Source organism: Amblyomma maculatum, chromosome 1 (assembly GCF_055883805.1).
Source record: "Amblyomma maculatum isolate TAMU_Amacu chromosome 1, ASM5588380v1, whole genome shotgun sequence".
Lineage (NCBI taxonomy): Eukaryota > Metazoa > Arthropoda > Arachnida > Ixodida > Ixodidae > Amblyomma > Amblyomma maculatum.
In genome coordinates this window covers 207651923-207663927 of record NC_139344.1, presented here as the reverse complement: position 1 = coordinate 207663927, position 12005 = coordinate 207651923, and the positions used below count along the sequence as shown (strand labels likewise).

At 48.9% G+C, this 12005-nt stretch overlaps 1 protein-coding gene across 3 annotated transcripts in view; it reads right to left on the bottom strand.

Annotated features, from left to right (window-relative positions):
• Positions 1-12005, bottom strand: part of LOC146205455 (zinc finger protein ZFAT-like) — a 117366-nt gene that overhangs the window by 74607 nt on the left and 30754 nt on the right. For all 3 annotated transcript variants that reach the window (XM_084590139.1, XM_084590140.1, XM_084590141.1), the window contains 2 exons: positions 4543-4787; positions 3818-4018 (listed from right to left, as the gene is read on the bottom strand). In XM_084590139.1, the coding sequence (XP_084446265.1) occupies positions 3818-4018; positions 4543-4787 (446 nt within the window). The remainder of the gene's footprint in view (positions 1-3817; positions 4019-4542; positions 4788-12005) is intronic.

The following is a 12005-nucleotide window of genomic DNA, read 5'->3' as shown; positions in this document are numbered from 1 at the left end:
CGATTGAGCGATCTCAGCGACAAGCGGCAGCGACAGAGCGAAAAATTTCAAACTTATTGGAACTGCGTCCCTCTGGCTGCTCAAGCCACCGCGGCAGCTCAAAACAAGGTTTGTCACCGCGGCAGAAATCTTGAGCGTTTTTGCTTGCATGTTGATGGCGCGCGTCACTCCGTTCCGGTGGTCTCATCCACAGCTCATTTCTTGGCAGCGTGCCAAGATGCTGCGCAGCGATAACGTCCTGGCGCGTTTATCTTTTGATAGCTCCTGCCATGGCGGGGAGCGAACTTGGCAGAGTGCCCATGATGGCATGATTACGCAAGCCACGCCGCGCTTGGGGCGGGCGTCATGATCGCAGCAGCTGACCGCGTGCTTTCGTTGATTCATACATGCAGGATAAAAGACTCCCGCAAAAAAAAAAAAAAAAAAAAAAAAATCTGCCGTTGCTTAACGTCCAAACAGCAAAACGATAAGAAAGGATAACCCTCAAAAAAAAAAAAAAGCGTGAGAGCTGCCGCTTCTTAACATCTGCAGGCGCCATAGCCACGCCGCGCGCAGAGGGTTCGCAACACACGCTGGAGAAAGCGTCCGACGTCTGTCTGCAAACGGGCTGAGCTGGCTTGGCACATGTGTAGCGCGTGCTGAAGGAGAGAGATAGGTCGGCAAAAGAATGGGCACACCCACGCACATGGCTTGCAAACGTCATGTGTTGGCGCGCAGAAAACGATAACTGCAGATGCGTGCGCCGCTGTCCAGACCAGCCGTCGCCGAACTGTTTCGTCTCATTCCTTCTGCGAATGGCTTGAAAACGTCACTCGGCAAACGGCCAAGGGTGATGCGATTGTCTTTGGAGAAGGCGCACTTTCTAGTGCGTGGTGCGGAGTTCGATATATTGAACGACCGGTGAAATTAAGTTCGATATATGACCCGGCTTTCCTATACTTTTACATGGGATTTTCAAGGGGATATTTCGAGAGTTCGATATAACCAAAATTCGATATATCCCGGTTCGATATAACCGGGTTCGACTGTATGTTTACAATTAAGTTTCTTGGTTAATTTCTAATAAATAATTCTTTAACTATTACAGTTAGGTGGCGACTGGTTTCAATTAGAGATCGGTATCCAGCTGCTAGTAATATCCATATCGGTCCCAGCAGCATGAGTGGAAAAATTGCTAACTGTGCATCCAAATAGATACTACATACTACACTGGTAATGAAGTGGAAAACATAGCCAACTGCGAAGGGGCATAAATCACACCACTTAAAGCAACTTCTGTAGAAAACACTGAAACAAGAAAGTTTGCGTATTTGCTTTCTCGAATCTATTGGCTCGATCTCATTGTTCTACAACCTGTAAGGGCACTTTTTCACTATGCACATCGGCTACTTCTCTTTTGCCATGCAATGTGATTGATCACACACATTTCAGGTTATTACGAGTTTGCACTTTAGGTAGTGCTGGATAAACTTAGTTTACAGTTGGTTTCTCGCAGCTCATGAGCCTGGTGCTTAAGCTATCTAAAAGAATGCCGTTTTATCTTCAGTATCCATTTGCTTTGGAATGTTAGCCCCACGATTCAGGACTGCATGTGTCACCATGACTAGACACTCCTTACTATAATAGGTGTTTATAACCACCAGGATGTACCAAAATTGCCAATTGTTTTCTTTTTTTTTTTTTTTTAGAGCGACAGCTCTACTTCTCTAGGTACAAACACGGCCAAAGCAACTCAGGCTATGAGAGATGCTGTAGTGGAGGGCTCTGGAAATTTTGACCGCTTGGGGTTCCTTAACATGCACTGACATCGCACAGCACACAGTTTGCATGCTTTTAGTCTCCGTCGAAAAGCGGCCACCGCGGGCGGCATTCGATCCCACATCCTTGAACGCATCAGCTGAGCGACCTAACCACTACACCACCACGGCAGAGCATAGTGACCTTGAAACTGAGACAAGGTCAAACTGCAACTTAGTCCGCCTAGCAACAAGTCTTACCCAGTGTTATGGTATGTTAAGTTTGTGCATGACTAAATGACCAAGTCACCATTTAACCATGACTAATAATCTCCGGCCCTTGACCTTGAAAGATGAGCGATTCTTAATAACACCAGAGGTCATGTCACATGTGCGCAATAATGTTAGCTGAACACGTGTAATTAGCGTGATTAAGCAAAACAGAGCTATTGCATGTCAAACTTGATTTAACTTCATTAATTTACTAATTTTTTTCAAATTTTTCCATATAATTCTGATTATGAAAATACATGACTTACTAGTTTCTGGTTGGAGCTAAAAAAATTGAGGCCACTGCAGAAACAGCATTGGGAGAAATTGAAAGCATCGGCATTGTCGCGAAATTTTTGTAATTTTTACTAATGGGTTTATCTTATTTATTTTTGTTTTTATTTTGCTTTTATTTTATTCTTCTTATTTACTAATATCAATAATTATCACCACTAATTGTTGTTTTATTATTATTGCTATTATTTACCAACATCACTAAAAGTCATCATTTATTATTTACATAGCCTATTAATGCTCGCACATTAGTAACTGTTTTACAGGACAGGAAGGACACAATATCTGTCCCACTTTTTCTATGGACACCTGAACTGTCGTGGCTTCACTTTTTGTGCTCATGATTTGGTCTCACCAACATAGCCTATTAATGCTTTCAGATTAAAAATTTCAAAAAGAAAAAGCTGCTATTGGGGGCAACTTTCCCTTACTGCATACCACCACTCTCAGCCACCCTACCCCATCGGTTTTTCCTCAGTGCATGCAGCCCACAAACAAAAGTCATAGTCACTGTTGGAAACAAATTTTAGATTGTCAGTAACACTGCTGTCAGACCTGATCCAAGAAATAGCTTTTTTCTTTTTTCTAAGGTAATCTATGCCACTGGCATTCTTCACATGTGATTCCATTATGAAACGATTTTTGTCAGGCTTAAAACACATGCTAATAGTGTGAAATAAGTTTTTTCCATGGGCAACTGCCTCTCTCTAATATTGAAAATTGCAACCAATTCAACTGATGATTATAGTTTGTCTCTGGAGAGGAAGTAGCATTACATGGGGACGGACGAGTGTGACTTGTTATTGGCAGTATTGGTACAATTGCCCATGACGAGTACAGTTCACGATTGGCAGGTAAGAGTTAAAGGTGTTTTTACTGTCACCTGTGAAAGGTAAAACGGGACCTTCCATCATTCTAATGGACTTCTACTGCAGTATCACTACCGCAGTGGAGTTCCGTTGCACTGCACCATGAAGGATGCGAGAGGCCTTTAGATTCTGTGGCAGTTCTACCTCAATGCCCCTGACAGCATGCATGCACTTAAGCATTATAACCATTGTCACGTTACTCTCATCACAAAACCAGGCATCATCATCATCATCAGCGGACTATACCCACTGTAGGTCGAAGACCTCTCCCATACTCCTCCAATTAACCTGATCCTGTGCTAGCTGCGTCCACTTGACCCATGTGATCTTTTTAACCTCATCTGCCCACCTAACTTTTTGCCACCCCTGCTAAGCTTTCCTTCCCTTGGAATCCAGTTTGTTACCCTAAGTGACCATCGGTTGTCCTCTCTAGGCACTACATGCCCAGCCCATGCACATTTCTTCTCCTTGATTTCCACTAGAATGTCATTAACTCGAGTTATTTCTCTGACCTACTCTGCACATTTCCTATCTCTTAATGTTACACCTACCATTTTTCGTTTCATAGCTCTCTCAATAAACAAGTAGCCCTCAAATATGCTATGTGCTCTAGTCTTAATCTAAAAAATGCAGCAGAGAAAAACCTACCTCGTGCTCAGCCATGTGGCTCCGGTTGCAGCTCCGAAAATCACAAAGGGAGCATTTGAAGTAGTTACCAGTGTGTTTACGCATATGTGTGTACAAGTTGCCTTTGGCATTGGTGCTGAAATCACACTGATGACAGGTGAAAGGCTTCAGGTCCGTGTGGATTAAACAGTGCAACCTCATGTGTGACTGCGTCTTGAACACCTAGGAAGAAATAGGAGTAATTCTCTAGCGCATGATTAAACAGTTTTGTCTGAAATCCCATAGAAAAAAAAAAAAAAAAGGAATGCAGACATGCATGCTTTCATTATGTTATCAGAATGAATAACCTGACCTTAGCAGGGTCCTCAACCAACCTTTCCCTCCCCTAATGCCTAGATTAGCCAAACAAAATGTACCTGACTCCAAGTTAGACCTACAGCATTTTTATGAGTAATATGTAATATAACATCTAAAAAAAGTTTTCTGCATTTTACTTTCACTCCAGCAATTACACAAAATGTCGGTATGAACTATGGTACAATTGTGCAGAGTTCTTCATATGGCGTAAATTTTGTGAATTCTAGGCAATCTATTTGGTATAAGTCACGATTTAAACCTTTTCAGTGAAGAAAAATAAAATTTAGTGTCTTCCACTCTTGCACAATCTTCTAGCGTACCAAGGTCACACTTCCTTACTGCGTGCTCAGACGCAGTACTAGTGCACAAGAGAACAGAAGACTCCGCACCTTTTTGCAGACATTACAGGAGAATACATGAAGGTCACAGACTTCCTTGGGAGCAGGACGGGTGCCTGGAGGGCAGGTGATCTCTTGGGCTACTTGATGCTGGGTGTACAGGTGGTCGACGCAGCTCAGATCAACCCGATTAAGATGCTCCTCGAAAGCCAACCTCTCTTCATCTCGAGAGAAGACTGGCACATGTCGTGGATCCTCCCTCCAGTGCAACTTCCGGGGAGGTAGCTCCTCTACTTCTGCACAAGGTCAAGTTCCCCCACCGACACACCAGCAACATTCATATTACAAGTCAATGAGGCATTATAAGTAATGTACTCTTTTAGAAATATATACTTTCCAGTACATAACTTATGCTTTCTTATTTTATTTTCCCCCCAAATTTTCACTGCCGTAACAAATGTGTGTACCACTACGTTTTCCTTAAAACCTAGCTATGAAGCTAGGTTTTAGCTATGATTGGACTGGATTGGTACTGAGGCTTCCCTTTTTTACCAGGTGGACCAGAAAGGTACTAGCCAAGTCAATTCCCTACAGTGACAGAGTCTGTCCCGCCATGGCGCAACGCCACCAACACTATTTATCTAGTCAGCCTTATCCAGTTCTCAAGGCGTCGTTTGGTTGCCTCCACAGCCACAGCCCTCTCATCCCGCTGTGTCGCATCACTGTCCACTGCAGCGTCTCCTTGCGGCTGTCCAGACGTGAACCCCAGCACCTGAGGCAAAGTTGACCCGCTAGGCTGACATGGCATGAGCACTTGGCAAGTCAACACAATATGTTCTATCGTCTCTGTCTCCTGCCCGCACACTGCACACAAAACATCCGCGTTGTCCTTGCCCTCAATCCGCATGTGACATTTCTTCGTGCGCAGCACCCCCGCACGGGCCTCAAAAAGCAGGGCGCTCCCCAGGGAGTTGTCATAGAACCACTCCTGAATGATGTCGCTCTTGTGCGTGGAGTACATACCAAGGTCAGTTGTTGGGCGAGTTGGTGACGATGTTCCATATCTACAGCGCGATAAACGGGACAAGAGAACACAATAACGACAAACACAGCGCTGACTGACAACTGATTTTTATTTCTTGTCCAGCCGGTATATATACCCCACTGGAAGGCAGAGATAGAAATCAAGACACACAGATCATGAGTACACATAAAATTCACACTACTACAGGGTCGCATTAACATTCGCATTCGAGATAAGCTGTTTCTTTTTTTGATAATGCCACAGATGGTGCACTTATACAACTTTCCGGGAGCCTCGCTATCATTTGTGCTTCCACCACCTCTCTAGTCAACTGGTCACGATGGCTTCCTAATATCATACACTCATTGTACAAAGGTTGGCAGGCACTGCTATCGTCACCTTCGTCACCTTCCTTGCAGCTGCTGCAGTGCTAAGCGAATTGATGCGAATGGTGCCATAGCATTCCAAAATGAGTGCGGGATGTCAACAGGCAGTTTCCGTGAATTGCTGTCTGTTTACCTAGAATCCACATTCACTGAATGGAATGGAGATGTATGCATTCAGAGAAATGGAATTTGTATTGGTTCGTGCCTTGCACCTGTTCTTAGTGTTGGGTTCCTGGCATCGCGCGATAGGATTTTGAAAGAACGCCTTGAAGGGTCCTGTGTTCGTGGAATTTTTAGGTTTGTAGATGACCACTTTGTGTTTTTAGAATGTGACAACCTCGATTTCGAGCATCAATTCCGTCATGTTTTTTCAGTGTTCTTAGAGCATCTTAACCCTATGGTCTTAACGCACGAAGTGCCTGAAAATGGTTTTATTAGGTTTTTAGATTTGTCATTTCACTTCACCTCATCCCATGTTTGTTGGGCGTTCGAGCCGCGCGGTCAAAAACCGATTCTTCCGTATGCATCTGCTCATTCAAAGCTCGTAAAAAGAGCCATTGTTCATTCAGTGTTTTACAATGCTGTAAAAAAGACATGTCAGCACAGGCTGGAACTTAGCTTCAAAAACCAAGTGTGCCGCCTCACACAGGCCGGTTACCCTTCTGACGTTCTGACTTCTGTGGCAGAGAAAGTACAGAAAAAAGTGAAAGCTGAGATGAAAGGCGAGAAAAGACCAGATAAAAAGATGAAGAAGTTTGCTGTGGTGCCATATATGCATCAGGTATCACATAACCTGAGAAAGATTGGCAAGCATGCCGGAGTCGACGTTGTCTTTTCGGCTCCTAACCGACTCTCGAAACTGGCCAAAAAAGTTAATTCGGTTAACGATGAACCAAGCGGCTGCAGAAAAAGACACGCCAAAAAATTTGTGAAGTGCCAGGAAGGTGTAATCTATTCCCTGCCGCTATCATGTGGGAAGGGTTACATCGGCCAGACTGGCCGATGTCTTAACGAAAGATTAAAAGAACATTATTATAATGTTACGCATGTCCCTATTACCGGTCACGTGGCTTAGCACTGCAGCAGCTGCAAGGAAGGTGACGAAGGTGACGATAGCAGTGCCTGCCAACCTTTGTACAATGAGTGTATGATATTAGGAAGCCATCGTGACCAGTTGACTAGAGAGGTGGTGGAAGCACAAATGATAGCGAGGCTCCCGGAAAGTTGTATAAGTGCACCATCTGTGGCATTATCAAAAAAAGAAACAGCTTATCTCGAATGCGAATGTTAATGCGAACCTGTAGTAGTGTGAATTTTATGTGTACTCATGATCTTGTCTTGATTTCTATCTCTGCCTTCCAGTGGGGTATATATACCGGCTGGACAAGCAATAAAAATCAGTTGTCAGTCAGCGCTGTGTTTGTCGTTATTGTGTTCTCTTGTCCTGTTTATTGCGCTGTAGATATGGAACATACCAAGAGCCAACTTGGCCACTGCACCAGTTCGCCACCGCCTGGTCTCTGCTGCTGCCACATGTTCACGCACCTTCGAAGTAGTCCAGCGGGTGTCCTTAGTGTTTGTCAAGGTTGGCAGTGGTACCTCATACTTTGCACTCAGTTCACGTACCCTCCTCTTCCAGTGTGTGGATACTCCGCAGTATAAAAGACAGCGTTTATGGGGGTTCATTCTCGTAAGAATGCGCCACGGGGGGGCTAGATGCTACAGTCGCTTTCTAGCCCCGACGTGCCAGCCCTAGCAGACAGAGCTGTGGCCCCCAACCCGCGATGCGAGAAGTCGCCACTGCTGTGGGTTCGGGCCAGAGGGGACAAACACGAGTTGCGCACTCGAACAAGCATTAATCTGTCCGAGTAATCATACTCGGCAAATCAGCAGGACTAAAATACGACCGCCGTGTAGCGAGCGAACGCCGCGTACGGGGGTGAAATAAAAACCACCTAATAGGGGAAGCGCGCCAAGAAGGTGAGAGGAAGAGTCTTCTCACCTGACACGGCTTCGCGCTCACATCCCGTTGTGGAAAGTGCCTACGGTCAGTGGGCGATTCTCGGTGACGGCGGTGGTCTCCTCGGCGGAAATCATGAACCGCGCGCATGCGTGATCAACCGCTGAAGAACCCCGAGCGAGTTGCTACAGTCGCGCTCCTCGACATGGAACGGGAAAGGAGGTCTCCCAGTTACGCCGGCAGGAAAGAGGGAAGCCTGCGGCAGCGTCGCCACAGGCCCGGGAGGCGGCGGGGGGTGGCCAGCATGCCCTCTCCTCCGCCAACCTCTCTGCCAGCGCGCGTAATCACGCGTGTTAATTATGCGCGGGCGTTATAATGGAGGAAGGAGATTGTGAATCCCCACATCCCCCCCTCCTTAAAACCGCCGTGCGGCTAAAAGTAGTCGCGTTCACAGAGGGGTATACCGAGGGGGTCGGCTAAACGCCGTTTAACATTTAAACCCAGAGAAAACTATTTAAACCCAAAGAAAAGTGCCAATATATAAAAAGTTGCAGACAGCTCACAGCCACGGGTGTCGGAGGGGGAGGCAAGCCGACGACCACAGGAGACTACCTTGGAGCTGGGGGCACACATGCGGCGGCCGCAGGTCCCGCTTCTTCACCGTCACTCGGCCAGGCTTGGAAGTGTTGATGGCTGCAGGCACGCTACTGCATTCATCGTCGGTCAGCCAGGGAAGCCTGCCGGGGGACGGGCAGGAACTGCGTCTTCGCGTTGCGTAGCGTGTTGCAGGCCCCCCTCAGCGGGTCGGCCGCTCGCTTCTAGCCGGCCTCTTTTCCCTCCGTCGTAGACGCCGCCGATGGCGAGCGCAGCGGGATGCCATGCTGCTCCCGCTGGTGAAGCCACGGCCGCGAGCACCGAACGGAGCCAAGGCGGGCTCTTTGCTGCAGCTTTCATCGTGCTGGACGCAGGGGCCAATTCCACGAACTCCGGCCCGCTCGCTCGGTAGCTGACCGGAAGCCGTCCGTCTTGGCCTGGTTGACGGTGACAGCAGGCTCTGGGTGCGGGAACGCGGCCACTCCTTTGATGGCTTGTTCCTCGATGCTGCAACGGTCATCGTGGCCTCTGCCGGCTCCCCTCCTTGCTGGCTGCAATGCTGTCTTTTCGCTAGTTAGATTTTTTTCTTTTTCAAATCTACCCCCGCCCGATCTTTTCCAAGAGAAAGCGCGTGCTTGCTCTGGAAACAAAATGCACTGAATATTAACAGAACGTCCCATCCATACTCAGCACAAGAAATTACTCCCTGCGCATTGGTCAGAGTTACGTCTGCCATGGGCGCAAGTCGTAACGAGGCGCGATGCTCGAAATCCCAAGCCTTGCCTCTAGCTGCAGCTGCCTGCTGGTGGGGGAGTGCGTCCTCCTCGGGCCACGCAGCGGGGCTCTAATTGTGGTGCGCTTTGTATAAAGTCTAGCTCCGCTATCTTTGCTTGCAGCTCTGTCGCGCGTCGGCGTGTGCCCAACGCAGCAACCGTGGCGCTGTTGCGAACTTATAGAGCAAGTTCTACCTGTTCGACAACGTCACCGCGCACATCATCAAGCAGCGAAATGACACGACTTGAAGAAAAGTCTTAGGGCCGCTTGCATGCTCAGCGATGCACATGTGCGATATAGCTCGTCTCAGCGTGGCGTGACCAACCTCGAAGAACTCTCATGTATCCTTCGCATGGGGAAAAAAGGTTATACTAGGTGCTATAGGAGTACAGCTGGCAGGGATCCAACACGCTCACAACAATACAAGCTATGTAGCGCCTGCACAGACAGTAGTACCAGCATGCCCTTATGGGCGCCGCGGCCACAACGCTCAGCTCTCAGAGCCCGTCGAACACTGGTCGACAAAATAAAATAAAAAACAGGATCCTACCACTTTCCTAAAGCTCCCTTAAGGCTGACTAGGCTCCCCATTGTACTGATGCAATTAAAACGGTCACCACTTAAACTCAGAGAAGCCGGGTAGGCCGCCCCTTCTCTGAGGCTGTGAGCCATCGCGATGAACTGGATGACGGGCGCGGCACCAAGGATAGTAAAATACTTCTCATGCCATCAACGTGCGTGTGCAAAAGTACATACGCTACAACGTTGACCGTCCTCCCGTAGTGCATGGTAAGTCAAAACACTACGAGATAATGCCCATCACACCAGCACCCACGCGTCACCCTGCTATAGAGCGGTGGAGTCGTGTGACATCCTGCTCTAGCAGAAAATTACAAGATCACAGTGGCTAGCGTCACCCCCCCCCCCCCCAGCTCCTGATCTCTCGCAATAAGAACAGTTAAGGTGGTTTTGCTTGCTTACCGTTGTGCAATCACCACTGCAGTATTAGAAGAGACTGAAAGGTCAGTCCTGCTCACTGCCATGGCTAATCTATGTGTCGGCGTCGTACACACACAGACACTCGATTTGTCAACACCTTTGGCCCCACGTTGGGAGCCAAGATATGGGGGTTCATTCTCGTAAGAATGCGCCACGGGGGGGCTAGATGCTACAGTCGCCTTTTAGCCCCGACGTGCCAGCCCTAGCAGACAGAGCTGTGACCCCCAACCCACGGTGCGAGAAGTCGCCACTGCGGCGAGTTCGGGCCAGAGGGGACAAGCACGAGTTGTGCACTCGAACAAGCTTTAATCTGTCCGAGGAATCATACACGGCAAATCAGCAGCACTAAAATACGACCGCCGTGTAGCGAGCGAACGCCGCGTACGGGAGTGAAACAAAAACCACCCAATAGGGGAAGCGCGCCAAGGAGGTGAGAGGAAGAGTCTTCTCACCTGACACGGCTTCGCGCTCACATCCCGTTGCGGTAAGTGCCTACGGTCAGTGGGCGATTCTCGGTGATGGCGGTGGTCTCCTCGGCGGAAATCATGAACCGCACGCGTGCGCGATCAACCGCCGAAGAACCCCGAGCGAGTAGCTACAGTAGCGCTCCTCGACACGGAACGGAAGAGGAGGTCTCCCGGTTACGCCGGCAAGAAAGAGAGAAGCCCGCAGCAGCGTCGGCGCAGGGCCTGGGAGGCGGCGGGGGGTGGTCAGCATGCTCTCTCCTCCGCCAACCTCTCTGCCAGCACGCGTAATCACGCGTGTTAATTACGCGCGGGCGTTATAATGGAGGAAGGGGATCGTGAATCCCCACACGTTGTACTCGATGAACCCAGCTGTCCTCCCCCAGAGTCCACGAAGGAATTTTGAAACTAATCTTGGCCACTGCCTCCCGGGCCTCGAAGGAGGACCACCCAACATCCCCCTGCACCGCCTCGTTGGGGGATGAACGATGGGCTCCCAGTGCCTGTCTTCCCACCTCTCTCTGTTTTCGCTCCATAAATTCCAGCGTCGAGGACGTGGTACACAACATTGCATTTGCATATGTCAGACCTGGCAACATCACCGCCTTCCATATGGTGCATCGGACCTCCATTCTATTGGACGACCATAACGCCTTGGCTCTGAGGACATTAAGGCTGCGCACCGCCTTCTCACGGAGGCTGTTTTCGTAGTCTACCAGGTAGGCACGCTGTGTCATGAGGTCTATTCCAAGGTACCTGTAGATTGAAGCCCACGAGATTTCGCGCCCTTGTAGCAGTAGTCTCTGTTCCACAGCCGTCCCGACATGAGACTAGCACAGTACTGCACTCTTCCTCGTGCTGAACTGCAGACCCAACTGCTCCGCATGTGGGGTGCAGATATCTAGCAACTTTTCCAGGCCTGCCTCTGAGCCCGCCACAAGCACAATGTCGTCTGCGTACAGCAGGCCCGGTAGGACCTGTTGCACTACCCGGCCACTGTCTATGTATGACAAATCAAAACCCTCGCCACACCTTTCCAGTTCACCCTCAAGTTCACTCAGCAGCAGCATTAACAGCGGGAAGAGAGGGCATCCCTATCGTAGACCTTGCTGCACCTCGACCGGATGAGACTGGGGGCCTTGCCACTCCAGAACTACTTTGGTGTCTGTATAGAGGGCGCATAGCGGGGCAATGACCTCTTCAGGAAGACCCCCGAGATGCAGCATCCTCCACAGGTCATCATGTTCCACGCAGTCATATGCCTTTTCCACATCCAGGAAGGCAGCCCAGAGCTCCCAACCCTGCCCCATCGA